Source organism: Tamandua tetradactyla, chromosome 23 (genome assembly GCF_023851605.1).
Source record: "Tamandua tetradactyla isolate mTamTet1 chromosome 23, mTamTet1.pri, whole genome shotgun sequence".
NCBI classification, from domain to species: Eukaryota; Metazoa; Chordata; class Mammalia; order Pilosa; family Myrmecophagidae; genus Tamandua; species Tamandua tetradactyla.
In genome coordinates, this window is record NC_135349.1 from 45804096 (window position 1) to 45831785 (window position 27690).

The 27690-nt window shown below is 48.7% G+C and overlaps 1 protein-coding gene across 2 annotated transcripts in view; it reads left to right on the forward strand.

Moving 5' to 3' along the window:
• Positions 1 to 27416, forward strand: part of LITAF (lipopolysaccharide induced TNF factor) — a 29798-nt gene extending 2382 nt beyond the window's left edge. Inside the window, exons 2-4 of one of the 2 annotated variants that reach the window (XM_077141795.1) lie at positions 19185 to 19409; positions 21277 to 21433; positions 24502 to 27416. In XM_077141795.1, the coding sequence (XP_076997910.1) occupies positions 19190 to 19409; positions 21277 to 21433; positions 24502 to 24610 (486 nt within the window). In that variant the 5' untranslated portion in view covers positions 19185 to 19189 and the 3' untranslated portion in view covers positions 24611 to 27416. The other variant, XM_077141796.1, reaches the window with a different exon arrangement.
• The last annotated feature ends 274 nt before the right edge of the window (positions 27417 to 27690 follow it).

Consider the following 27690-nt stretch of genomic DNA (forward strand, 5'->3'; position numbering starts at 1 on the left):
CCTTTGTAGCTAACAGAGTTGTCCCTTGGCCACAGGTGTCTACCTCAGTGGGAAAAAAACTGTAATTTTACAGGGTTTAAGGGACTGACAGAAGAAAGGAAGTATCTATGGCAGGTGTCAGCGCTGTTGTGATTCCCCGCTCACCTCCTAGCAGGTAGGAAGTTACTACACCTGCATCCTAAGCCCAGAGCACTTTCTTTTTTGTCGGTCTTAACTTCAGAGAAAATAAGGGTGCAGAAGTTAAGCTATTCAGCTCACGGAGCTTTAGAATTGAGTGTTTCTTGAGACAGTCTAAAATTAAAAGTAAATTTGAGTGCTTAGCATTGACTTGGCTAGTGCAGTGAGGTTATTTGTTGATGATGTACTGCTATTTTTTTAATTAATTAAAAAAAATTTTTAAATACCAAAAAAACCACCAAATGCAAACATTCGTAACTTTTGATCATTCTGTTCTTCATATATAATCAGTAACTCACAATATCATCACATAGTTGCATATTCATCATCATGATCATTTCTTGGAACATTTGCATCTATTCAGAAAAAGAAATAAAAAGAAAACAGAAAAGAATTCGTACATACCATTACCCCCACCCCTCCCCCTCACCGATCACCAGCATTTCACTCTAAATATTTTAACATTTGTTCCCCCTATTATTCATCTTTATTCCATATGTTTTACTCGTCTGTTGATAAGGTAGATAGAAGGAGCATCAGACATAAGGTTTTCACAATCACAGAGTCTCGTTGTGAAAGCTATATCATTATACAATCATCTTCAAGAAACATGGCTACTGGAACACAGCTCTACATTTTCAGACAGTTCCCTCCAGCCTCTCCATTACATCTTGACTAACAAGGTGATATCTATTTAATGCATAAAAAGAACCTCCAGGATAACCTCTCGTCTCTGTTTGGAATCTCTCAGCCATTGACACTTAATTTTGTCTCATTTCTCTCTTTCCCCTTTTGGGTGAGAAGATTTTCTCAATTCCCTAATGCTAAATCTCAGCTCATTCTGGGGATTTTCTCAATCCCTTGATGCTGAGTTTTAGCTCATTCCAGGATTTCTGTCCCATGTTGCCAGGAAGTTCCACACCCCTGGGAGTCATGTCCCACGTAGACTAAATCTACTGAATCTAAAACCCTAAATTAACAAAGGAGGAAGAATTTAGCCAAAAGAGGAAACTGGATTTCCAACCCTCTTTGGGGGAAAGAAAGCAAGAAACTGTACTTCATTTTTTAAGCTATTTGATCCCAAACAACTCAGTAAGGGGAGGGTGGTGAGTTTGCTTGTTATGTTGACTGGAGAGAGAGGCCACATCTGAGCAACAGAAGAGGTTCTCTTGGGGGTGATTCTTAGGCCTAATTTTAAGTAGGCTTAACCTATCCCTTGTGGGGTTAAGTTTCATATGCACAAACCCCAAGACTGGGGGCTCAGCCTACAGCTTTGGTTGTCCACACTGCTTGTGAGACTATCAAGAATTCAACTTGGGGAGGTTGAATTTTCCCCTTTTCTCACCATTCCCTGAAGGGGGCTTTGCAAATACTTTTTTATTCATTGTTCGTATCACTCTGGGATTTATTGGGGCATCACTCTGGACAAACCAACAAAATCTCATGTCCTACTCAAGGTTCCATGTACTTATGGTGTTCACTTAAGCTGTCTACATAAGTTATATTAGGAAATGCACTAGTCAAAATATAAATTTTGTACCAAATATACATATTTGCTTTAATCTCACACATAAGGTAAAATTTTTAAATATTAATTACCCTCTATTTTCAGCACCCTTGCAGTAATGACATTCCTTTATTCTTCCTCATGCAAAAACATTTTTTAAATTTGGATGTACTGCTATTTTAAGGTTTATAAAATATATAACAATATTACATAAAGTGTGGACGACAAAGAAGAACATCAGGCATAATCTCACCGCACGAAGGAAACAAGTGGCATCGGTTTTTCTCCTTTGTCTTTTGTCATTCTGCCTGTTTTTGTGAAGTTGTAATCAGGGTCCACACGCTTTTGCATCGCGATGCAGTCCTATTAATGTTCTCGCTGTGCTGTTTCATCAAAACCATCATTCCTATGGCGACGGGGATGTGGTTTCACTAGGAATCCGGAGGGAAATTGCCCACTCCGATTCTGGGGGAGCAGCCCAGCTCCCCGGTGGAAACATTTTCCATTCCACAAATCACTGTAATTTGTAGCTACTCCATATTCCAACCTGGCTTTCAGATTGTGGTAACTTTATCTCCGACTGGTGGAACACGTCGCCCCTCTCGAAACAGACTGAGTTCAGATACGGAATTTGAAAACATTTCTGTGAAATATTTCACCACGAGCTTCTGTATTTTTGCTGAGTTGTGTGGGATCAAATAGCTTAAAAAATGAAGTACAGTTTCTTGCTTCCTTTCCCCCAAAAGAGGGCTGGAAATCCAGTTTCCTCTTTCGACTAAATTCTTCCTCCTTTGTTAATTTAGGGTTTTAGATTCACCCTTTTACCTTGGACGCTTTCTGGAGCCAGATGCGGGTTAAATTCCAACAACACTGCTGTAAAGTCTTGGTTTCTTTAAAGATAGCCAGCTAGTGTTTAAAAATTTTAAGCGATATTTGATTTAATAAATGCATATACTCAGGAGAGTTCCTTGGGGTTTATTGTAACCAGATTTCGCTATGCCCACATATTTAATATAAAGAACTCTTTTCCCCAGAGACCCAAAAGACCAAGACATTTTTTTGGTTTCCCTGGCCTCTTCTCCTTGTTTACAAAGTTGGCTATTTTCAGAGGCCTGACAATTTACATGTGAGTGCCCCTTTGCCTAAGGGATTCCTTGTCTTCTGGGGCCATTTCTTTGAGAATACATATTCATGGAGACCCTGCTTAGTGTTTCTTTTCTGGGGCCCTGGGATGTGGAATTGAATATTTTCTTTTTTCTTTCTGGAAGAGTTAATCTGGGGGATTAAGTTGGTAGTTAAAAAGCTGCTTTATCTTTCTCTCTTAGGACCTTGTCCTTTCGTGTGCTGATCTGATACCTAAATCTAGAAAACAGTTCTATACACAGCTTGAGGATGTATTTTTAGAAGAGTTTACCACCCACATGTGGTTAAAGGGCTTAGGGGTGCAATTTGTGGACAGGCAGAAGTGCTATTTGCCTGGAAGGAGCTTTAGCGCTCTCTAAGGTCTGTCCTTTTGCAGAAATTCTGGGGGACGCTTTTCTTTCTCTTTTTTCACCTCCCTGGTTAGAAATAGTAGAAACTCCAATCTTCTTCCCTTTTCCAAACTCCCTCACCCTGCTTCATCTTTGGCATTTAACAAAAGTACACTTTAAAAAAAAAATGAACTTAAAAACATTTTTTTAATTGAACTTGAGTGCCTTTGGGTGAAACCTGTCTGGCCCAGTTAACCTCAGTTTCCCCTATTTATGCATCGCCTGATTGTCTGGTTGATGAATGTGCTCTCCAGAGGGATTTAAATAGACTTTTTAATTTTCCGATTTGCAGAAAAGTTGCAAAGTCAGTACAGGGAGTTCCCGCTTACTGTGCGCCCAATTCCCCCACCCCTTGCTGACATCTCATATCACCAGGGCACATTTGTCAAACTAAGAAACCGACATAGCTACACGATGATGGACGCAACTCTGGACTTTATTTGCATTTCCCCAGTTTTTTCTCTGCTGCCCTCTTTCTGTTTGAGGATCTGGTGCAGTGCACAATGGTGCATTTAATTGTTAGTTTTTCCAGGGCTCTTCTTGGCCCCGACAGTTTCTCAGTCTTTCCTTGTTTTTCATGACCTTGACAGTTTTTGTTTATAATTTTATTAGAGAAGCTGCGGGTTTACAGATTGCATTTAACTGTTAGTTCTTCCAGGTCTCTTCTTGGCCCCGACAGTTTCTCAGCCTTTCCTTGTTTTTCATGACCTTGACAGTTTTTGTTTATAATTTTATTAGAGAAGCTGTGGGTTTACAGAGCAATCATGCATGAAATACAGGATTCCCAGACACCACCTTGCAATGGTGTGGAGATTTAGGGGACGGGTGTTTTGCAGAATGGCCCTCAAATCCCACTTGTCTCCTATTTTCTCGTGATTGGCCTGGGGTTATGGGTTTTGGGGATAAAGCCACGAGTCCCTTTCCTCCCGTGTTGGGGATGACCGTGTTGGCCTATCACCTGCATAAGAAGCTTCTGCCAGGTACCTCCCCTGGGAACTTACTTCTTTTTCCCTTTCCATACACTCTGTTCATTGAAAGCAAGTTGCTGAGTCCAGCCCTCGCTGCAGAGGGTGGGAGGGGGGAGTGTCCACATATATTACTTGGAATTCTTTTGTAAGGAAGACTTGTCCCTGACCCTATTTTAAAAAGACACACGCCTGATGAGCTTTCTCTGTAGCTCTCTCTGGCCTGGGTCTCAGCACAGGAAACCCTGCTGCCTCGAGTCTCCCGCGTGACCGGGTTCGTGGTGAGTCCGGGGAAGCGCGTGGGATGCACTGTGCCAGGGACGTGGAACCTGAACAGCCGGCAGGAAGACATATGTCATCAAGGCTGGGCTGTGGAGGACAAGGCCTTAAAAGGCACAGGAGGTGACACTTACCACCTTACCTTCGCCTCGCTAAAGGCGAGACTGTTCTTTTCCATGGTTTTCAAAGACGTGACAGTTTTAAGACCCACAGTCATTTGGAACGTGGCCAGGCTTGAAAAATAAGCAAATAGATGACTCCCAAGTAAAGTAGATATTTATCATAAAGGCTCATGGCCCAGGCTTTTGTTTGCCTTGCTCAAAGGAGGCACCTGGGGAAACTATTAGCTCTTATTTTACGTGGAGTTCTTTCCCACCTGGTTCTGGCTTCCAAGTCCACAGGAGCTTTGAAGCAGCAAAGAGAGTTGTGGTTTGGGGTCCATTGCTGGACGCAGGATGGACTGTTGGCAGCCTGGAGAAGTGCAAGCATTTTCTTAGGTTGAAGGCAGAGAAATAAGGGATCTGTTTTATTTATTTATTTTTAATTTTTATTATTATTATTTTTTTGCATGGACAGGCACTGGGAATCGAACTCAGGTCTCTGGCATGGCAGGCGAGAACTCTGCCTGCTGAGCCACCGTGGCCCGCCCACGGGATCTGTTTTAGAAAGTGTCTTTTTTTAGTGCATGGTCCGGGAATCCGGGTCTCTGGCATGGAAGGCCAGCATTCTACCCCTGAACCACCTGTGCGCCCTCTAATGCTGTTCATTTTGCTGCTTAGAAGAGGCTGTCGGTCAGAACGAATCACGCCCAGAAGTTATGGAGACTGGAGTTTTTGTTGTCCAGACACAGTTTTTGTTGACTGGGGGTGAAGGCACCCCTTGGCTGCAGGTGTTGCCTCTTTGATGTGTGTCTGCCAGCTGCTTCTGCTGTGGGTGATTTTCTCACCTGGTCTCTGAGGTTTGGAGGCTTATTTTTAGAATCTGGACTCTCATTCTCTGCAGGAGTTGGAATATTTTTTAGGGGGGATTTTCAGGTTCTTGGGCTGCTGGGTATTTAAACAGGACCCTTGTGGAGGGCACCCAGAGGCATCCAGCCTGGTGCCCCCTCACCCGGCTGGCCAGTTGGTGGTGTGAGTCTTCTTTTGAGGCCACTGCCCGCCCACTGGACACAGGCGTGCCTCTGCCCTCTTCTCTGCCTCCTGCTCTGCGCAGGTCCTCCACGTGCCTTGGACTCTGATCGCAGTTTTCCCTGGTCATCCTCTCCCGATCACCCTGTATCCTTAACTTTGCCTCTGCAGATGGGTCCCTTAAGGCCAGCGAGGTGGGGCAGTGAGGTCTCCATTTCCTCCATGCTCCCCAGCCCCAGCCCCTTGCCCACCGCCGACCCTCGGCACCTACAGGGGGGCAAATGGATCATGACTCAAAATGAGAAAAGAAGGACTTTATATTGACAAATAGGTTAATGTTCAAGTTTCAGCTTGACGTAGCGGGAGTGGTAGCGTGCTCCTCTTCTCACCAAGCAGAGGCAGAGTCGAAGCTTTGCTTACTCTGCCAGCGCCCCCAGAGGGGACCAGGGGACCCAGGGGCAGGTGCTGGGCAGGGTCGGGGACAGTTTATGGGACAAAAGACTACGATGATGCCACTTTCACCCAGACATGAGGAGGACACGGGAGGGGGGAGATGGGTTTGCAAAGAAGAATTTTTTTTTAATTGATTATAAAAATGAGATTTAATTTATTTTTCAAATCTGCAGTGCTACTAGGGCTCAGTGTGCAAAAGACCCACAAGGGCAGAGAATTGCAAAGTGTTCCCTCTCCCCGTCTCCCTCCAGGGGGGCTGCTGCTCGGTTTCTCATGTTATCTTCTCCGAGAAATTTTATGACTGTTCATCAGGAAGCGCGGAGGTGCCCCCTGCTCCCCAGACACAGATGGTGGCGACAGACTGCAAACACGGGCCCGCCTTTTTCACGCAGCGGTGGGTCCTGGAGACAGTTGTTGTTCCGTATTTAAAATGCCCTTGTTTTGTGCTCTTCCATCTCAGGGCGGGTGGGGGGTAGGACAGGTCCGGGCCGAGTCCCCCGCCTCCAGCCAATGGACGTGCGGTACTGTCTCATCTTGTCCCGTTACTGGTGGTGTTGGCGTGAGTGTCCCCGTGTGCTGGGTCTTTCCCCCCTCGTCCGTGCATGAGACTAGCCCTCGCCTGAATTGCCGGAGGCGGAACTGCCCACCGAAGGACCCACGCGCGTTCGATGCGGTGGCTGCTTCCGGACGGCACGTGGCGCGCGCGGTCGTTTGACCCCCGCCCAGGCCGGCTCCGTGCCAGCAGACGCGTCGCCCTTTGCTCGGCCGCCGATGGGCGGAAAATGCCGAGCCGGCATTGTCATCGTCACCGTCGTCGTCGTTTTGATCAACTTTTTTGAAGATTGGTTTTAGAGGAGCAGAAAAGGTGCCAAGAGAGCCCCGAGGGTCCCCGGGTGCCCCTCACTGCCATCTTACCTCAGCGTCATCACAGCCAAGAAGCTGACGCTGGGACCTTCTTATTTAGCCGGCCCCAGGCTCGTGGGCTTTCGCCAGCTCCTCCCGAGCTGTACTCTTTGGGTGCCGGGATCCCCTGCAGGTCCCATGTTGGGTTTAGTTGTCCCGTGTCTCCTTCGTCTCCTCTGGCCAGTGCCGCTCCTCGATCTCCCCTTGCATCCCCCGGCCTGGACGTCTTGAGGAGGCCTGGACGGGTGTCCGTAGACCTTCTCCCGGTTGTTTCCTCCTGGTTAGCTGGGGGGAGGGGGGGGACCTGGGCTGGACAGCAGGGTGGCCAAGCCCGCGGGGCTGACAGTGACTCTGTGACGTGCCACCCCCCTGACCTGGCATGGTGTAGTTCATGCTCCCCGATTTCGAGAGACGTGGAGAGCCTCAGGTTTGCTGTCTAGGGTGCGGCTTGACGGCTGGGGGTGCAGGGGTGAGGCGGGACCCTGGGAGCTGCCTGGGAGCCCTCCGTGGAGGAGTGGGGTGGGGGGGGCAGGGGCAGGGCGGCATGAAGCGAGAGGGTGGGAGGTAAGTGTCTGGGGCCCCAAAACAGGAAGTAGTCTTGGGGTGTCGTAGCTGCTGCAGGAGGAAGGAGGCCGGTGTGGGGGGTGAGAAGCAGCTGAGGGGTGTATCTGGGGGCGCTTGCAGCAAGGCGGGAGCCCGAGCAGCCTAGGACCCGGGGGCGGGGCTGCGTTTGCTTCCCGGTTTGAGTAGGGAGAGATTTGAGCCATTTCATAGGCCTCAGGGGAGGAGGCAGCCTAGAGGGTGGGGTTGGCCACCAGCTGAGAGGGGGCTGTTGTCCGTGAGAGACCCAGGGGTGACGGGGTGGCCACACTTATGGGTTAAAGTTAAATTTAAGCCAGAAAAGGGCTGCCTCCGAGTGTAGGACAGGTGGGCAGAGGTGCCTGGGGGAGGGCAAGAGGCTGATGGGGGAATGGTCAGGTCCCTGCGGAGGGTGCAGAGGGGGTGCATCATTTTGGGGGAGGGGAGGAGCACCCCCTCTTGAGGGTCCCCAGGGCCGGAGAGGGGATGTGGAACCACCTGTTGTGAGCCTGCAGGTTGAGTTGCCTGTTTCTGACACATAATCCCAACCTTAGTGGCTTCAGACAACCCAAGTTTATCCCCTTACAGCTCTGGAAGTCAGAAGTCTGGAAGGCGTCTCACTGGGTTAGAATGAGGCTTCGCCAGAGCTGCGTCCCTCCTGGGGGCTGGGGGGAAGCCGCTTCCTGGCCTTTTCCTGCTCCCGGAAGCTGGAAGCTTTTCCCTGGCTCCAGCTTCGAGGCCAGCAGTGTGGCATCTTCTCTCCTCTCCTGTAAAGCCCCTTGGAATGACACTAGGGGCACCCGGATAATTCAGGTTAATGCCCCATCCCAAGGGGTCTAACTTGATCATACCTGCAGAATCCCTCTTCCCTTGGAAGGTGACATTCACAGATTCACAGGCTCCAGGGACTGGGAGGTGGACATCTTTGGGTGGGTGGGGTGGGCAGGGGGCATTATTCTGCCTGTCACATTGGGGGTAGGAGTGGGAAGAGCTGGCGAGGAGGGTCAGAGGTAGGGATTTAGACAAACATGTGAATGTCTACCTGTGAAGCCGTGAGGGTGGGGTGATGGCTGCAGAGTGGGTACCTAGGAGGTGGGGTGGTGGGGTCTCTGCCAGGCTTGAAGCTGCTGTGAGATGAGAGGGAGTGAGCCACCCCTTCTCTGGACTTTATTCTGCTTCTGTACCAATAATCAGAGCTCACACTCTCATAGTAACCCACATAACGAATGTTCTCTGTACAGCCCCTCCTTTAATTCTCACTGTGAGTTCTATGGTTGGCCCCATTTTCTAGATGAGAGGACCAAAGCACAGAGAAATTAGGTGACTAACCCAGGGTCACACAACCCAGAAGCGGCAGAGTTAAGATTTGAGCTGAGAAGGCCTCCTTTTGCATTTCTGCTCTTCAACATTTGACCTACCTTGAAATTTCTGTCATGTTAATTCTTTCGGTCCTTTCTCATCTCATTCTTCAACCTTTGCCTACTCCCCTTCTTCTTTTTTTTTTTTTTTCTCCAAATAGTCATTCAGGTTCAGCAGGCCACGGACCATGTCATTTTTTCTGCCGCCCTTCACGCGATGGACAATTCCCCCCCACCGCCCCCAAGTTTTGTAAACGACAGGGCAGTGCACACACGAGTGTCTGTGAAAATCCCACCCGTTATGATACCACGGGTCCCTGGAGGCGATGTCCCACCTGTATCATCTCTGAGCTCGATGACCATGGCCTGTGGCCTCAGTTTCCCCACTGGGTCAGATTCTGCTCATGGGGAATTCTCAGATTTGGATGTCATTTCTCCATTTTGCTTTCCCTTCCCTTTTCTGCTCTGCTTGCCTGTTGGTCATTTCCCCAGAAAGGAATGGGGTGGGAGGGAAAAGCAACCAGAGACTCCTTAAATCCCTCATTGGCACCTTTAATCTCTGGATAGAGTCCTTGCGCTGGGACACTGAGGTTGGAGATGCTTGGAAAAGCGTGAGTTCTGTTCCTTCTTTTCTGTGGCTTCCTGGGGTAGTAGGAAAGAACCTCATAATTTATTTGACGCTCATGTCAAAAAAGATGTTCTGGGGAGTGTATGACACCCAGTCCCCATTGGCCAGGTAGCTTTTCAGCCACGCCAGGGGGACCACGTACCGGATGTGATGTGTCTGTGCATGGTGCTGGCCCTTCCGGGTCCTAAATGGATAATACAGTCGAGGCGGCCGCTCTCTTTACCCACTCCCATAACCTGAGCTAGTTACAACTGAGAGTGGATATCTGCAAAATCCAGGGGTTCACTCCACGGCGTGGTGAGATGAGCAGCACCATGGGGCTTACCCTGAAGAGAAAAACGGAACAAGTCTCGAAGGCGGGAGAGTGTGTCTTTGCTTTCCTTTATGATTTTTATCTCATTCCTGTTTGCATACCCCGCACTTCCCTCTTCAAGTTCTTTCCTTTCCACCCACATCTTGACTTGATCTCTGGCTGCGGCGCCCCAGGATGCCCTTAGAGAAGCACTAAGTGCTCCCCTCACCCCACTGCCCCCCCAGGAATCCTGGAGGAAACAAGGAGATTACAAACCCCATTAAGTGATTCCAATTCTGGAGCATATCGAACTGTAAATCTTCTTGTTACCTTAGGCTGAACTGTGAGCCCATCTGCATTGAGATTCTTCAGTGACATAAGCATGTTCCTTAGAAACTTTGTTTCCTGTAGGTTTTAAGTCAGGCCCATTAGGCTAACCCTCTCTCCTTTATTCAAATCTTAATGATTTCAAATCTTAATGCCTTCAAATCTTAATGCCCGTGGGGCATCGACCGGGGATTTTAGTGTCCTTTTCATATCTAGGCGTTGTTTTCTAGAAACACTTGGTGAAGCCCTGGGGTACCCGCTGTGTCCTGGTTTGCCCAGGACTTGCCTGGTTTTAGCACCAAAAGACCCACAGATGGCAGGTCACACTACGAAGCACTCATGATATTTTGGGCCTTATTTTGAGTACTGGGGTGCAGATTTTAATCAATTGCAATACAGTCAGAAAGACTGACGAGTTAACCAAAGATTCAGCAAAGAAAAGTGGGTGAGTAACCAAACTCACCCGGCCTCGGTGCTGCACGCCTGCCGCTGGGTACTTACGTGAGTGAGTTCATCTACTCCACCTAGGTCCGTCCTGAGGAAGAAGCTGCCCAGGTGCCCATTTTACAGATGGGAAAAGTGAGTCACGTCACGGGCACAGGCGTGAGCTCAGGTGGTGTGGGCTGGAACCCTGCACCCTTCCTCATCTCCGCGCTGTGTGAAGGGGGTTCTGGGAGGAATTAGTTCTGCCTGGGGCAGGCCGGCAGACTTCTTGACGGAGGTGAGTCACAGGCTGGATTACACAGGAAGAGGAGTCTGCAGGCCCCTTCAGAGAGGGCAAAGAGGGGGAAATGTGCATCCTCCCGGAGCACGTTTGGGCAGGCTGAGCAGACCTGCAGGCACAGTGGGAGGTGAAGAGGGAGAAGTGGAGGGGAGAAGGGTGATGTCCTGGGCAAACCAGGACGTTTGGTCACCCTAGTGGGAGGTACGCAGTGTGTATGGCTGGGGTGGGGAAGGACCTGTGCGGCAGGGCGTGGGGTGGGCTAGGCTGAGACTCGAGCCGAATTTGGAGGTTCAAATTAGAGGCCTTGACTTATGATAGGGAGACTCCAGATTTCCAACCACGTCCAAGAGGCCTAATGATTAGGGGTGGAGCTGCCGGGTCCACCATCTCCAGGCCTTCCGGAAGTCAGACTGGCTCCTTTAACTTGAGGATTCGGGGGAGACCCCTTTAAGTTGGACCTCCGGGCCGCTTCCAGAAACATCCAGCCGCTTCTAGAGACCTTGAAGCGCTTTGGGCCTGGCGTGGAGCTGCTGACCCGGAACCTGTCCGCCTGGGAGCTTGCAGTTGAGGAGGCAGAGTGGCTGTGCATTTTGGAGAATTCTCAGGCCGGATTTTCTTGGAGCACATCTGTTGCTAAAAGTGAAGGCCCAGTGTGGAGCTCGTCCCAGGTCCCCAGGTTTCAGGTTCGGCTTGTTAGTTTCAGTTCAGGGTCACCGTCCCCAGCCTGGCAGGGCGCCCGGGGACCACCCCACCCTCCCATGCCACCAGGTGGCTTTTCTCCAAGATTTCAAGGGTTTTTCCTTCCCTTCCGATAGAACGACATTAAAAAGCTGAGGCTAACTTGCCCTTGTGAGCTGAAGAGGGACGTTTGTCGCCCGGTGTTGGGGCAGGTGGCTGAGGTGCCCCAGCTCTGCACACCTTGCCTTAAATAGGCAGCATTGCACACTCGTTACACTTCCCAGGGCTTGCTCTCTCCCCTTCCTGGTTTGTCTCCCCAGAGTGAACTGGTAGAGCTTTAGGAATGTCTACCCATGGTTGACCTTTAAAATCCTGAGCCCGTTTACCGAAGAAAGGTCATTTTGAATTGCTGAATAGGTACTCCGTGACAGAATTAATTGGGATCCAGAAGTGGCAGGGTTTTTTTTTTTTTTTTTTCCTCACTTAGGTATGTGGAAAATCTGCAATATACGCATCTTCACGTGTGTTAGGGAAGGCAGAGGGAGGGAATGTCTTGCCAGGGGTTCAGAGGTGAGGCTTCCACCGAGAATTTCTTTTCCTTTCATGGGCCATTTCGGGGGCAAGGTGTGCCACGTGGGCTGCTGGTCATGTCTGACTTTCCCAGCCCGGCAGTGTTTTGGTGAGGCCCATCTGGAGTTCATTGGACACAAGTTTGAATCCCAGCCCTGCTGCTTTCTGGCTGTGTGGCTTTGGACATGTGGCTTAACCTCTCTGAACCTTGGGTATTTTCTTTTGTTTTGAGGGATGATGATGATGATGATTCCTTCCTCGATGGTGTGGGAATTACCTGGAATGATCCAGATAAGGATGTGACCCACATTAGGATAAATAAATCACAGATCATCTTAATGCTGTTTTATTAGTTAAAAAAAAAATGTCCCTAGAGCAGCTGTGGGTGTACAGAAAAATCACACAGAGAGTACCGGGTTCCCATACTACCATCCTCCACTAGTTTTCCCTGTTATTAACAGTTTACATTATTGCAGAACATTTGTTACAGTTGACGAACCAATGTAATTATATTTTTAATCAAAGTCCACAGTTTACATGAGGCTTCACTTGCTTGTGTTGTACTGTCCTATGGGTTTTTATAAAAGGTTTATTGTGGTATCATATATACAACATAAAATCTCCCATTTTAACCATTTTCAAGTATTTGGTTTGGTGGCGGTGATTATACTTCCAGTCTCCACCACTCATGACCCAGACTCCCCTATCTTATTGCAGTTTTGCATCGTGGGAGGGTGGAAGAGGAGAGACACAGAGTGGACTTTGCTTCGGCCACAACCTGTGGTCTCAAAATAGCTGCCACATCAGGACTGAGGCGAGCTCAGTTCTCCAGGGAACCCTGGCCCCTGCAGTTCTTCCCAGGGTTGAGGGACCGAGCAGATTTGATGCCAGGGGCCCGGGACCTGGGCATGGAGGGGACACCGAGGAGTGACCTGTGACAGGAGGACGCTCGTGCAGCAGGAGGGAGCGTGCCCAGGGCTGGTCACCCTCACCCTGGCTCCAAAGGGGACATCACATGGAGGGTGGTGCATGCCCTGCAAAGCCCGTCCAGGTGGAAGGGACACCAGACCTGGGTTCAGATGCCTCCTGACGCTTGTGTTTAAGATGGCAAGAAAGGAGCAGATGCGTTTCAGAAATATTAAATGAATGAATGTCAGTGGTTGGGAAAACTCCCTGGGCCCAGACCCCTCACCAAGCACACTGCATTCTCCATGGGGGCCCCAAGGTTTCATCCTTGGGGCTGGGGAGCGGAAATTTTGGATGTCACAATGGTGTGTGGCCCTCCAGAGCGCAAGTCCGCTTTGTGAAATCTTATTTCTTGGTATTTAATTTCTCTTGTTGGGGAGAAATTAAATTAAGTTTAATTAATTAAATTTAAATATAATTCAATTTTTCTCCTTGGGATAGGGCAGTAATGGAAAAAAGGTTGAGAAAATTTGGTGCTACCCCAGAGTTGGATGAGTGACCATCCTGGAGACGTTCCCGGGGGGGGCCCAGGACAAACATCAGGTGGTACCTTAGAAGAAAATCTTGCACTGAGAGTTGGAAGGAGGGAGATTTTCAGCGAGAGGGGACCCCGGTATTCCAGTTGCATCGGAAAGGTCTTTACCTTTTCTGTGAACAATAATCATATCTGTCTACGTGTGCCACGTGAGAATGCGGGGCCCCTCGGGGATAAATGAGGAGGGGTTTCAAGCTGGGGACAGGGCACTTTGCCGCCTCCCAGACTGCGCCCGCGCAGCTGCCCTTGCTGGCGGTTTCCATGTTAAAGAGTGGATTTGGAACTCCTCCCTTTAGAGTTGGAAATCGTTAGTCAAGAGTCATTCTGGCTCAACCCAAACCAACTCCAGCCAATCCTAAAGAACACCTAGGGCAATATATAAAATTCCACAAGGGTTCCATGCACTAGTGTAACTTTCCAGAAACCTGCAATCTCCAGATGGGTCCCTGGACCAGGTAAGTCCTGAAACCCAGAGGGCCCAGCCTCTTTAGGACATCAGATAGTTCCATCTCCCTACCCCATATCAGTGACAGCCCCTTCCAACATGAAAAAGTTAGAATGGCCATAGCCCAAAGACCCCTAAAGAGAGGGACAGAAAGATGAAAGGTGATGGTGGAGTTACACAGAGAAGGTAGGGTTTAACAAACAGATGTGATTGCTGAATCATTAAGTTGATATTTCTTTTAGTCGCCAGTATCTTAGAGCAGCTAGAACTAAAAACCTAAAATTGTGGAGTTGTAACCCATGCCCAACTCTGAAATCTGTTCTACAACTAATTGTTGTGCTGTGCTTTGACATTGATTGCTTTTTTGTACATACGTAATTTTTCATTAAAAAGTCGATTGTGATAAAAAAAAATTTATTCCTTCTATTCTCCTATATTCTGGAGCAGCTAGAGGGAAACATTTGAGAGGATGGTACGGTAGCCCATGACAAACTCTGGGATCTGTCCTGTAACTACTTGTTGAAGAGTGCTTTGAAAACTATTGCTTTTGTCTTTCTTTGCGTTGTATATATATTTTATATTATGTAATTAAAAAAAAAAAGCCATCCTGGGATGGTGAAAACAGAAGCTCCTGCCTCTCAGCGTTTTCTTTATGGACTCTGGTGCCTAGTGGGAGGTGAGCAGAGAATCTCTTAAGTGAACGTTTGAAAGCCTCTCTCTGGTGGCTCAATAACAAAGTCAAACAACTGGGGCGTCAGGACAGGGATCTCCTTTTGATTCCTTTATTTCCCCCCACAAAGCTCCCTGTAACTGCCTCTGCAGAGCCCACCCTGCCCCCTTGGAGGGATTCTCTCAGTTCTTTTATGGGGCAGAACTGCAGCCTTGTCGGTCTGTTAAACTTGGAAATGCTTCCCTGTGGTTTCCTGATTGTCCCAGAAAAAAGGGACAACTGTTAGGTCCACTCTCACGAGTTCTTTGGTTTGAAGTTGCTCTTGGGTGGGTGAAGCCGCTGTGGCTGGCAGTGGGGACGGGGGTGGGGGGCTGGGAGTGGGCAGTGGGCTGACCTGGTGTCCCAGGGCTGCCGTGACAAAGTGCCACAAACCAGGTGACTTGAAGCAACAGGGATTTACCCTCTCTCCCTGTTCTGGTGGCTGGAGTTCCAAAGTCATTGTGTCGGCAGGGCCGGACTGCCCCTGAAACCAGCACGAAAGGAACCTTCTTAGCCCCCTCCAGCCTCTGGCGTTGGCCAGCAGTCCTTGGCTAGCGGCTGCTGCCGTTCAGCCCCTGTGTCTGTTGTCACAGGGCCTCCTCTGCTCTCCTGTCACTCTGTCCCCTTCTTATAAGGACACCTGCCGAGAGGAATTAGGACCCACTCTAGTCATAACCAGCCACTTCTTCAAAGCCCCTATTTCCAAATAGGACATTCACGGGGACGGAGCTTAGGACTTGGATGTCTTATGGGAGGGACACGTGGCAGGGACTTACGGCTATTCCTGAGCGTTTCGGGTGTCAGGATGGGGTGGAATGAGGAGACAGAGGAGGTCCGGGCAGGGACTGTCAGGAAGGGTGGGTCAGGGGTTGGTCAAGAGGGCTTCCTGCCCCCAGGCACAGCCAGATTAAAAAGAAATGAGACCACTGGACTGGCATTTCCTGGCCTGGGGCCTGGGGTGGGGGGAAGGGAAGCCATGGAATGTATTTAGAAAATGTTCAAACCGGCTCATTATGGGGTTTTTACTATTCTGGTCTGTTGATCTTGTTCTTTTCAGAATTTTAAACATGCTTATGTGACTGTTGGTTCCAAAAGCAACGCAGTAAAGAGGTCGTGTCCCAAAGTTCCGGAAGTGAGGCCGGGAGTCATAAAAAATGATCACCAGTTGTTAAGTGATGGGGTCGGGGGTGCGTGTGCCTTAACCTCCAGGACAAGTTCAGGCCCTTGTGAGAAGTGCCGGCTTTGGAAGAAAAGGAGGTCGACCACTGAGTCACGCCTCTGCCTCTCAGCAGTTTGACCCAAACGTCTTGTACAACGTTGGGTGTCCTGAAACCTTCATTTTCCCTTCTAAGACACAATCTGTGCATCCATGGCAAAGAGTCCACTTTTAGGGTTTCTTTAAGCATTGTGTTTTCTGGTCTTGTTTTTTTTTTTTTATAACTTAATTTTTATAAAAATCCTCGTAGTCAGCGCTGAGCCTGCCTTTGCATTTCCTTCCCCAAACCAAAAGGGTCAGCAAGTCCTTGACATTCAACGCCAGCGCAGAAGTAAATCCCAGACATTCGTGCTGTTTGCTTTACTGAGTGTCTCTGCCAGCCCAGTCAGTGTCGGAGGCGGGAGAGGATGTAGCTGCCTTCAGCAGCGAGATGCAGCCGGGTGACGCGAGGGACCTGCTTGGATGTCTGTGCCCTTTCCCCCCTCTCTGCATTTCCCTTCTGGTATGTTCAAGGACACTGGCATTAGGGCCTTAAATGAACCACCCTTCACATTTGGTCTCAGTACTAAACCCTGAACCTGTTCTGTCTCAAAAGTCTTCTGTGCCCATAAACCATCCTCTATAAACCTGGCCTTGACTCACTCCCTTCCCTCCTCCACTTTCACAGACCTTCTGTTGTATCCACCCTTTCTTGATGTATCCCATTCTTCCCCTCTATAACCTTCTGTGGCTCCCCGTTGCTTTATCAGTGCGGTCCAACAGAACCATTAGGTGAGCCAGCATAGGTAATTAACATTTTTTAGTAGCCACATTAAAAAAAAAAAAACAAAGAAACAGGCGAAATGAACTTAAATAACATTTTGTTTAACTCAGCATACCCATACTATTATTTCAGCATGCAATCCTTATAAAAGTGATGGATACTTTACACTAATTTTTCCATACTAAGTCTTTAAAACCAGTGGCTTTTTTTTTTTTTTTTTTGCACGGGCAGGCACTGGGACTCGAGCCGGGGTCTCCAGCATGGCAGGTGAGAACTCTGCCACTGAGCCACCACTGCCCGCTGACACCAGTGTATGTTTTACATTGACTTCATAGCCCAAATTGGATAACAAATTCTTACCGGAAATATTGGATCTAGATTTAGATTTCATTATATTTACTTGCAGTTGTCATCCACATGCCCAAGTTGTTCCAAACATACTTAGAAGTTTTCCAATAACTGAATCAAGTATCAAAATTGCAGCAAATAAGAAATTCGGTTCTTTATTTGCACTAGTCACATTTCAAAGGCTCAGTAGCCACACGTGGCTAGCAGCTACTGTATCAGGCAGCTCAGATATAGTATGTTTCCACCATCGTAGAAAGTTCTAGTGGAGAATTGCGGCTTATAGAATCAAGTACAAACTCCTCAAAAGGGCAGGCTTTCCAAATTTTCTAGAACTTGGTCCCAACCCATCTAACTTGATGCATAGACTTGACTTTTTGTCTCCACTTTCAAATGCCCTTTCTTCTGTCCCTCAGAGAAATCTCCTTGTCGAACTTGGAATAAAGACAGGGCTTCCTTGCAGGAGTCTTCCCTCGGTCCTGCACAGAATTAATGCTGCCTCTGCCTCACGGGCTGGGGAAAAGGAGCTCGAATGTGTGCGAAGGGGCGACAGGCCTGTCGGAGCCCCTGGACTGTGGCACTCTGCGCTCGGCTCTCGTTTCTCGGTTCTCCCGAGACAGGTTTGAATGGACCTTGTAAGGCAGCGGCCATCCTGCCCGGTGGGGAAGCTGGGGCCACACAGAGGATGGGACTGTGTCCCCTGGAGCTGGCGGACCAGAGCGGTGGGCAGGGGCAGGGTCTGGGCGCAGGCGACGGAATTCTAGGCGGGCACAGCTTTGCAGGGGTGGAGGGAGGAAGGAAAAGCCATTTCTTTGTCCTCACAAGAACAGATACATGCCTGTCAGCTCTTGAACTCACTTTTTTTCTTTGCAAAATTAATTGTATTTTAAAAATTCCCAAGATTTACCAACACTATAACTATCAAGCTACAAGATTCCCAAACTCCCTGCCCCCAGGCTCTGGCAGACTTTCAACTTAATTCTGTCTCTGTGGATTTCCTTTGCCTAGACCCTTGGTGTGCGTGGTAGTCATACGGCACGAGTGACCTTTTGTGTGTGGCTTATTTCACCGAGTATGAAGTTTTTTCCCAGGTTCATCCGTGTTGTGGCATGTCTCAGAACTTCATTCCTTTTCATGGCTGAGTAATATTTCATTGCATGGATATAGCACATTTTGTGTATCCATTCATCTCTTGATGGACACTTGGGTTGTTTCCACTGTTAGGCAATTGCAAATAATGCTGCAATGAACATCGGTGTGTGCGTTTTGCTGGGAACACCTATTTTCAATTTCTTGGGTATATATATCTAGGAGAAGAATTGCCAGTCTTTATGGGAATTCCATGTTTAACTGCTTCTCACAGTGGCTGTACCATTTCATATTTTGTCTCAGGCTCACTTTTCAAGATGGGAAGTAGTGACTGTGTATGTCTTAAACCATAACGGATGTAGAAAAAAAAGTGTACAAATCTTAATTGCACAACTCAAATTTTTACAAAGGAGGCAAACACACCAAATAACCAGTTCCCTGATAGAGCTCGAGCAGCCCCCCCATGTACCCCCCTTTGTACCCCCCTTCCAGACTCTACTCCTACTTACCTGCCTTCTAGGCCCTTGGATTCCTTTTGCCAATTTCAGAACTTGACGTAAATGTCATCGTACAGTGTGTGGGTGTTTTTGTTTTGATCCCTGGCTTCTTTTGCTCAGCATTTTATTTGCCGTGGTCTGTGGTTGGTTTTTTTGAATGCCTGTGTCATTTCCTTTACCTGAAACCACAGTGGTTTAAGGAAGAAAAAGTAAAAAGGAGCACGGGATGTGAACGACGAGGCCTGGCTGAGCTGGTGGTTTGAGGTGTGAAGGATCTCCCATTCGGATTCATTTGACGAATGTTCTAGATTTCACTGGTTCTCGGTCATAATTATGGTCGTCCGATCCTTATTAAGGAAGTCGGTTGTTAGGGTGATGGTTCCTGAAGCTCGGGTGGGGCCGGGACACGGGTCACAGCCTCACGATTTCTGTTATCTGGGGGAGAATGCAGGAGGAGGGAGGACAGCGGGCGCGACCTGTCGGTGGATCATCTGACCCCTGCCTTCTGTTTCCGCCCTAGGTGACATGTCGGATCCCACAGCGTACCAGGCGGCCGCTGGGCCCTCCTCCATGCCGTCCGCGCCCCCGTCCTACGAGGAGACGGTGGCCGTTCACAGTTACTTCCCCGGACCCCCGGCGCCCGTGCCCGGGCCGACCACGGGGCTGGTGTCGGGCTCCGACGGGAAGGGCATGCACCCCCCTGCCTACTACACGCAGCCCATGCCCGCCCCCAACACCAATGCCAGTACGTGCGGCCGCCCGGTGCCCCCTCGCTGTCCCTTGACCCCCGGCCCCCGGGTGGGGTCCCTCCCTTGAGCGGGAGCAGAGGGCCCTTAAGTGCCAGCCAGCCCCGAGCTTTGGGCCCCTTCTCCTGAAATGCCACGGCCGGTCTTTTGGGTTCCGCCCTGGCCGGGCTCGTGGTTGGGTCCTGCTGACCTGCACGCTGACATCTTCCCCGTGTCCACCATAAACTCACCACAGGGGCACGGCCGCCCCTCTGCCCTTTGGCACTTCATGCTGCGCAGGTGTGCCCAGGTGTGCCCAGGTAGCCGGTGCAGGGTCAGGAGCAGTTGAGGAAGAAACCGCCAGCTCAGAGAGTGGGCTGGGCCCCCAGACCGGGTTGACTTAACCTCCCCGTCCTCGGTGGCCTTATGAGGAGACGAGGCTCCTTGCGAATCTGCAGTGGGGACGTGTCAAGGTGAAAGAAGAAGCTTCAGGGTGGTGGGCACTGAGGAATCATTTTACTGGCTTTGAGTTGTTTTGGCTCCTTGAGGAAGAGAACAAGGAAATAGCTTTAGACTATCTTGGATCACACTGGTATTAATTATTTTTTGTTTTTATTTAGTTTTGGGGTAAGGAGAGGCTTTATTTGAAAGAATTATTGCAAGGGGGAGAAAGGGATTATTGCAGTGAGATCTGCAAGCAACTCAAGGGTGAGGCAAAAAGGGCTTTTGTTTTTACAGAAAGCAGTAATAGAAAACCTATTCTTGAACAGCAGCAGACAACACTTAATATTTACATGCAACTGCTTCGGCATTGCTTCAGCCCTGCCTCTTTATGGTGGAGGGAGAATCTCACTCTGAGTTTTGAGTTCACCTAGCCCATGGCTCATAGAAATGGCGGTTTAACCACGTAAAAAAACAGAAGGAAGTCGCTTCAACAGAAATACGAGCTGAAGCCACTTGGCCAAAGCACCAGAATCCGCTGAACGCTGAGTGCTTAACTACTTCCCTCACTCTAGATTTTCTGATTATTGTGAGTGTCCATACATGTTTTCACATAGTTTTCCTTTCTTAGCGTTATTTCATATTCTCGTTTCGTGTGTTGACAGGGCTCGCCCTAAAGAGCTGGGGCAGCGTGTCCTGGCTCGGAAAGCTCTGCCTTCGCCCGGGGTCGTGCGTGTCCATGGAGGCACCCCTGGGGGGACTGCTTATGGGGGCAGGGGGCTGCTGGGTGCCAGCCCGGGCAGGCTGTCCTTGCTGCCACTCTGTGAGGGAGGCCCCCTACTTCCATTTTCTAAAATAACAGCTTTATGGAGCTAAAATTCACATGACAAAGTTAAAATTCAGTGCATTTGAGTATATGCGTAGGGTTGGGCAATAATCATCACCGTGATCGAATTCCAGAACATTCCTAACCCCCCAAAAGAAACCCTGTTGCCCCCCAGTTCCCCCAGCCCTTGGCAGTCTCTTGTCCATGGGTGAAGAAACTGAGGCTTCTCCCGGGCCTGTGACTCTTTCTCAAATGACCCCGTGCAGAATCACTTGGGGAGCCTAAAAAAGCATTTTGGGGACCCTGCCCCTGGCCTAATGACTCAGGCTGTGGGGTGGGGGGTGGGGCAGGACCTCAGAATCTACATTTCCCTGCAAACCTCCCTGCAAGGGATGATATGTACAGACACGTTTGTACCCCAGGTCTGGCCCGGCCGAACCCCCCCCCCCCCCCCATCCAGGCACTTACAGTTCTGGTTTCCATCTCGTGTCCCGGGGGCGGTGGAGGGTTTGCAAGCCCCTTGGGGTAAAGTTCTAGAAACCCGGCCGCTTCCTTTCCCCGCCGCCCCTCTCTTGGGCCTCGCAGCCTGAGCAGCCTGCCTGTCTCTTCCCCGCCCGCAGTTGCCGTGCAGACCGTGTACGTCCAGCAGCCCGTGTCCTTCTTCGACCGCCCGGTCCAGATGTGCTGTCCTTCCTGCAACAAGATGGTGGTGACGCGGCTCTCCTACACGGCCGGCGCGCTCACCTGGCTGTCCTGCGGGAGCCTCTGCCTGCTGGGGTGAGTCCCGCCGAGGCCCCCCCCCCCCTCCCCAGCAAGCCCACCCCGGGGGCAGGGTCATCCTTTGCCCTGGGGGGGGCGGCTCTGTGCAGTGCAGTACTGTCAGCCGCATTTCTGGCCTCCACCCACCCCCCAGTAGAGGCCAGGCGGGTCCCTTCCCGGCGGGATGACTCCACTCTGCCCCTGTCCCCACCCTCATCCCGGGTTAGAACCACTGCTTTTGAGGTTATCAGCATCTGGAAGTTGCTCCTGCATCCTTTCTTCTGCTTTTCTATTCGCCCCCTGGGCAGCGCTGGGGACAGGCATGCAGCCGCTTGCATGCATGTTGGGCGCTGCCCTTAGGGATTTCTTTTCCTTCTAGAATTTCAGGACCTGAATAATCAAGTGTTTGCTTGACTCTGAGGGAAGCTTTAAACAATCTGTCCATTAAAATACTTCATAGTAATCCCTTCAAAATGTCTTATCCTTTTATGACTTCAAGTGTTTTCCTCATTGCCTGCGCAGGGAAACTGAATAAATATTTATATCTACATCAAGGGTATTGTATTTAAAGAGATAATAGTTTCTGTTCTGGGAGAGAAACTTGAAGAAATAGACTCTTTTTTTCACCCAGCAGGCTAAGTAGCTTCTTTTTTAATTTTAATTTTATTTTTGTCATTTTTTTAAAAAACCATTTTTAAGGGCACAGTTCAGTGGCATTCACTCGTCGCAGTGCTGTGGTCCCATCACCGCCACCCATTACCAAAACTTTTTTATCACCCCAAACCGAAACGCATTCCCCCCTCTGCAGCCCTTGATCACCTCTAATCTACTTTCAGTCTCTATACATTTGCATTTTCTAGGTATTCCATAAAAGTGAGATCATACGGTATTTGTCCTTTGGTGCTTGGCTTATTTCACTCCATGTGATGTCTTCCAGATTCTTCCACATTGTAGCACATACCAGAACTTCACTCCTTTTTATGAAAAGTTGCCTCTTTTTCTTCCTCATCACGAGAGCCTCTCATTTTCTTCCTTGAAGAAAGTTGTCTGTCCGTTTCCTGCTGGGAGCCCTCAGGTTTTGTAGAGCTGGTCCCTTCTTTCCCATCATCCTCCTGTGAGTTAGAGCAAGAAGGAACAGTATTTCTCTTCTTGATTTTAAAGAGAGGCTCCATGCCCCCAGAGAGCCCAGGTCAGGCTGTACCTAAGGGAGAAAAGAGACCCAGCATAGGTGTCTTGGCCCCCAGTTCCCTGCTCCGCCCTCCAGACTGCCCTGTTGGTTTTGGTTTTTGTTCCTGGGACAGAAAACACGAAATAAGTGAATTGCCTTTGAGCATTGCTGTTAAAACTAGTTTTTGTCTAGAAATCAGGGAAAGGTGGAACGGAGACCATATTGAGTGTTGATCTCTGCTGATGTGGCTTTTGAAATTGAGGCAGCTGTCCCCTCCTTTCCTTCTTTAAATGTCGTCCAGTGGGTTCCATCCTGCCTCTCCCTGGCTGTGTGACTGTAGATAAGACTTCACCTTTCTGTGCTGCCATCTGTAAATGGAAGATAATAATGATGCCTGCTTCAAGTTTTGTGTTTTTTTTCTAATGAGCTTTTTATTGCAGCTGATCTGCAACTCAAAAGTTGCCATTTTAACCATTTTAAGTGCACAGTTCTTTGGTTTGAATCACATTTACAATGTTGTGCTCCCATCACCTTGATCCATAAGCAAAACTTTTGTATCACCCCAAACAGAAACTCTGTACCCCTTCCTCCCCCTCCCCCTGAGCTCCTTGTTACCTCTAATCTACGTTCTGCCTCTATGAATTTGCCTAATCTGGGTATTTCATGTAAGTGGCATCATACAACATACATCCTTTAGTGCCTGGCTTCTTTGACTCAGCAGCATGTTCTCAGGGGTCACCCATGTTGTAGGGGGACCAGAACCCTGGAGGGGGGCTGAGCCTAGAGCTGTGCCTGCCTGCATGAGATGGGGTGAGGCTTCTCCCCAGGTGGATTGGCTGCCCCTTATTTGGGCTTCTGGTAAACTTAGGTAACCGGAGGAAACTTCTTTCGCAATATAGTTTCCTCCTCAGACTGTTTCCAGATTCTGCTTACTGTAAATCAGTATCCTCCCCCGAAATGTTGATTCTAGCTGTGTGTTTGGCAGACATCGGTTGTAAGGCTGTGTGAAGGTCTGGCCTGTGTTTGCCAACGGTGGTTTACATAGGCTGAGAGAGGCGTCACTTGGAAAACTTGACCATTGCTGTAAGAAATGGCTTTTCCATATGACAGAGAAAAAGATCAGTAAGAATCCAAGAAACCTGGCAGTTTGAGACAGGGGAGCAAACTGTGGCCCCAGAGCCAAATCCAGCCCAGTTCCTGTGCTAGGTCTCCTTGGCCCCCGGGCACTCCCATTTGTTTACAGAGTTGAAGTAGCTTATGGCTGCTTCCAGCCTGTAGGGGCAGAGTTGAATACTTGTGAGACACCACATTGCCTGCAAAGCCTAAAATATCTGCTATCAGGCCCTTTACAGAAATATTGGCCCACCCCTGATTTAACACTTTGAGAGATCCCTGAACTGAACTTGAGATATGAAAAGCCGTCCTTGGCATTGGGAGGTCTTTGTTTGCTGGGGCTGCTGTAACTAATTACTACTTATTGGGGGGGGGCTGAAAACAACAGAAACTGATTCGGTCCCAGTTTGGAAACCAGAAGTCCGAAATCCAGGTATCAGCAGGGCCAGGCTCCCCCTGAAAGCTCCAGGGTCCTTCCTGGCCCCTTGCAGCTTCCGGGGGCTCCAGTTGTTCTTGGCTTGTGGCTTCGTCACTCCAGTTCCTGCCTCTGTTTTCACGTGGCTGTCTCCTCTTCTCCCTGTGTCTCTCCTCTGGCTCCCTTTTAGAAGGACACTTGTCGCTGGATTTAGGACCCACCCTCGGTCCAGGAAGATCCTTACCTTAATCACACCTGCGAAGAACCTTTCTCCAAATAAGGTCACCTTCACAGGTGCCGGGGGTCAGGACTTACCGTGTCATTTGGGGGCCACCACTGGACGCAGTGTTGTCTCTGACGTGTCCCGTGGGTGGCTCTTCTCTTCCGCAGGTGCGTGGCGGGCTGCTGCTTCATCCCCTTCTGCGTGGACGCCCTGCAGGACGTGGACCACTACTGTCCAAACTGCAAAGCTCTCCTGGGCACCTATAAGCGTTTGTAGGACTTGGCTTTCCGACTCGCCCCCAGCCCCACCCTGGCGGAGGTTCTGCCTTGGTGGTCTCATCTCTCCAGGGTCCCATCATCGTGTCTTTTCTTGGGGGAAGTGTCTCGCAAAATTAACAAGCCTCCAAACCCCAGAAATTGCTGCTTGGAGACCAGCACGGGACGTGCAGAGACTTTCACCTTTGAGTATTGGTTCAGGGGTTTTCCACCCACCATCCGTGACCCCAAGCCGAGCCATCCAGCTGTGGTCGTTGCCCTGTCTGGTGATGTTTGCCACGGGCTGGCTCCTTTTCCTGCCTCAGTGGGCCCTTCTGGTGGCGCTCTCAAACGGAGAAGCCACAAATTGCCTTATTTTGGGGACTGTTCTGGCCTGAGTTAGGCTGGACCAGCCTCTAGTGCTTACCACCTTCTCCATCTCGTCCCACCCCGATGATGAAAATCTCGCCTTATTGACTTTTAAGGGCTTGGCTCTCAGATTCTGTCCATTGCAGCCTTTTCGTTAGCACACAAATTCACTTTAATTTTTTAATTCTTCTTTTTTAAGTACAAATAAAAAACTTTTATTACCTACCAGACACATATCTATGAGGTCTTAAATATATATTAGAACAACAGACCTGCTGCGGGTCTGCCTTTGGGTCGACAGATCACAGCGTCAGCACCATGTACGGGAGAGCTCTTTGCTCGTGCAGGAATTGTGTGTTAACAGTTTTTCTCACCTCCTTTGGTCTTAAATACCTTTGAACATAATTTTGAAAGGAGGGATGGATTTGTAGAACTATTTTCCATAGCCACGTGACCAATAACCATTGTCTCCTCTGCCAACCTGTTCTCACTTCTTGTATTTTAATAGCAACAGAAAAGAAACCCTTTTTTTTATCTACCAGCTTTAATTGGATTGAGGGTGGTTCTTAAAAACATCTGTAATAGAACCCCCAAAGTAGAGCCCCTTTTGGGCTCCTGGGGTTGTGTTTGGAAAGACAAGGGGAAAGGGGGTTTGAGCTTGGTCTGGACTCCGGGATGCTGGAACGCTCAGGGACCTGGCCTGTTTCCAAGGACTCTAAAGCCTGATTTTATTTTTCAGAAATGCAATTTGTTGTATAACATCGGAAGGCTTGGTTTCTAGGACTCAAGCGGCAAGCCAGGGTTCTGGGTTGGCTGCTGTGTCATCTTTGAAACCCAGACACTGATGGGCTCACTTTCCAGAGTCCCCATTTTGATAGCATCTTGGCATAAGGGACATATGAATAACATTATGTAGAAATCAAGCCTAAACCTTGAACGAAATCTGTATATTGGTTAAAAATTGTCCTACTCATGGGTTCAGCTTATTCATTTGATGTTTTGAAAATTCCAGTACTTATTTTTGCAGTGGATGTGGATACTACATAGAGCGTTGGTTTTATCTGCTTTTAAAAAATAAAGTCTTTGGCTCACTTGGTGAAAAATTAACAGTTCGTAGGGTGTGAAGAAAGGTCTCCTGTCATGTTTCCAGCCGTTGCTACAAAGAACTTTTATTTGCTCCATAACGTAGGAGACCCATGATAAAGACTTCAGGCTTGCTCAGTGTCCCGGGATTTCATGTTGTCAAGATGACATCTGGGATGTTGGGTGGTTTGCTAACGAATCAGACTTGAGTGTCAGGCTACTGGAAGCCATCAGTGGCGGCCAGCCTTAGCTTTCAAGTTTTAATAAAATGCACAGAAGAAAGCTGGCCTCATTCCTTCCCTGAACAAAACAGGCTTTGTTAATTGATTGGGGTGGCTGTGAGATCCTAGAAGGCGGGCTTTGAACCTGCCAGGAATATGTGAATGCCATCCCCCATTTCCTGCCTGATGATGGAGCTTCATTTTGGAAGGTGCAGGAAAAATAATATCATCTTGATGGGGCTTACGTTGTCATGTAAACCCTCACTTATGGTCTTGAAAAATTGCTGCTTGCCCAGCCCCGGTCGTGTGTTTCGCTTTCATTTGGCAAGATCCAAGGTCATGCATATTTAGCAGTTTCGTGCAGCTGGTAGAATGAAAATGCAAGCTGTTATTAATCACATATGCAAAATCCTCAAAACAAGAGCCTCATTTCAGAGGCCGCAAAATACATAAAATATCTGGAACTTAAAAAAAGACAGTAACAAAACTATCAGATGCCTGGAGTATGTGTCCTGGTTTGGACATTCATTTATTGTATTGTGCAAAGTACAGACTCACTCGTATCTTTTACGAATGGAAAAGGCCCTTTTGTTCTGCCAGCTGTTTGTTGGGGACTTTGGCAAAAGTCTTTTGCAAACACTGACACATTCAGTTGCTGAAAGAAAGGGCTTTATTATACCTATTTGTACCTCAAAGAATTTCACCGATTTCAAACCAAAATTAGCTGTTTGTCTTAGAAGCTGTTCTGGGCTGCCCAGACGAGATGGCCTTCTATGTAAATGTCGGTTTGTGTCTTCCTAACAATATTCGCTTATCACATTTATTTAAGCCACTTTAAGCACATGACTGATAATTTGCTGACCACATCCGAGCCCGTGAAGATATTTTCTCCGGGACAGCTGGCTTCCTGCTCGCTACCAAGACCACGTCTGTTGCGTACTGAACTATTTATAAATGTGGCTTCAGACATTCCCACTGGCATCGGTTATTGCCTTAAAGGAGAACCTCACGGTGGGAGGGTGTTAAAATACTTCTCCGACCCTGTGGGCTCAGGATCTTTTGGGGGAGTACATCTGGATGTTGGAATTTTACTTACAGAGTTCTGATTTGCATTTTGGATCCTATTAAAGCTATGGCCTGCTTTTATTACTCAAATGTTTACAATGAGTCGTCCTTTTTTTCCCACTGGAATGTGGGTGAATTGAAAGTAGATCCAGAAAGCACAATGAAAGAGAGGAAATCAGGAGGGTCTCTTCTTGTTTTACAATCTGAAACAAGATTTCTTCTTACTTTATTTTTTTAATCTGAGTATTTTAAAGAAATAAGATTCGGAGGCACCGGAAGATAAAACACAAACCCCAGTTTCGAAGTAAGCATGCAGTTCCGTGCTTTTAGCTAACAGTCTTGTGAGTATTCTCTGCGGTTTTAG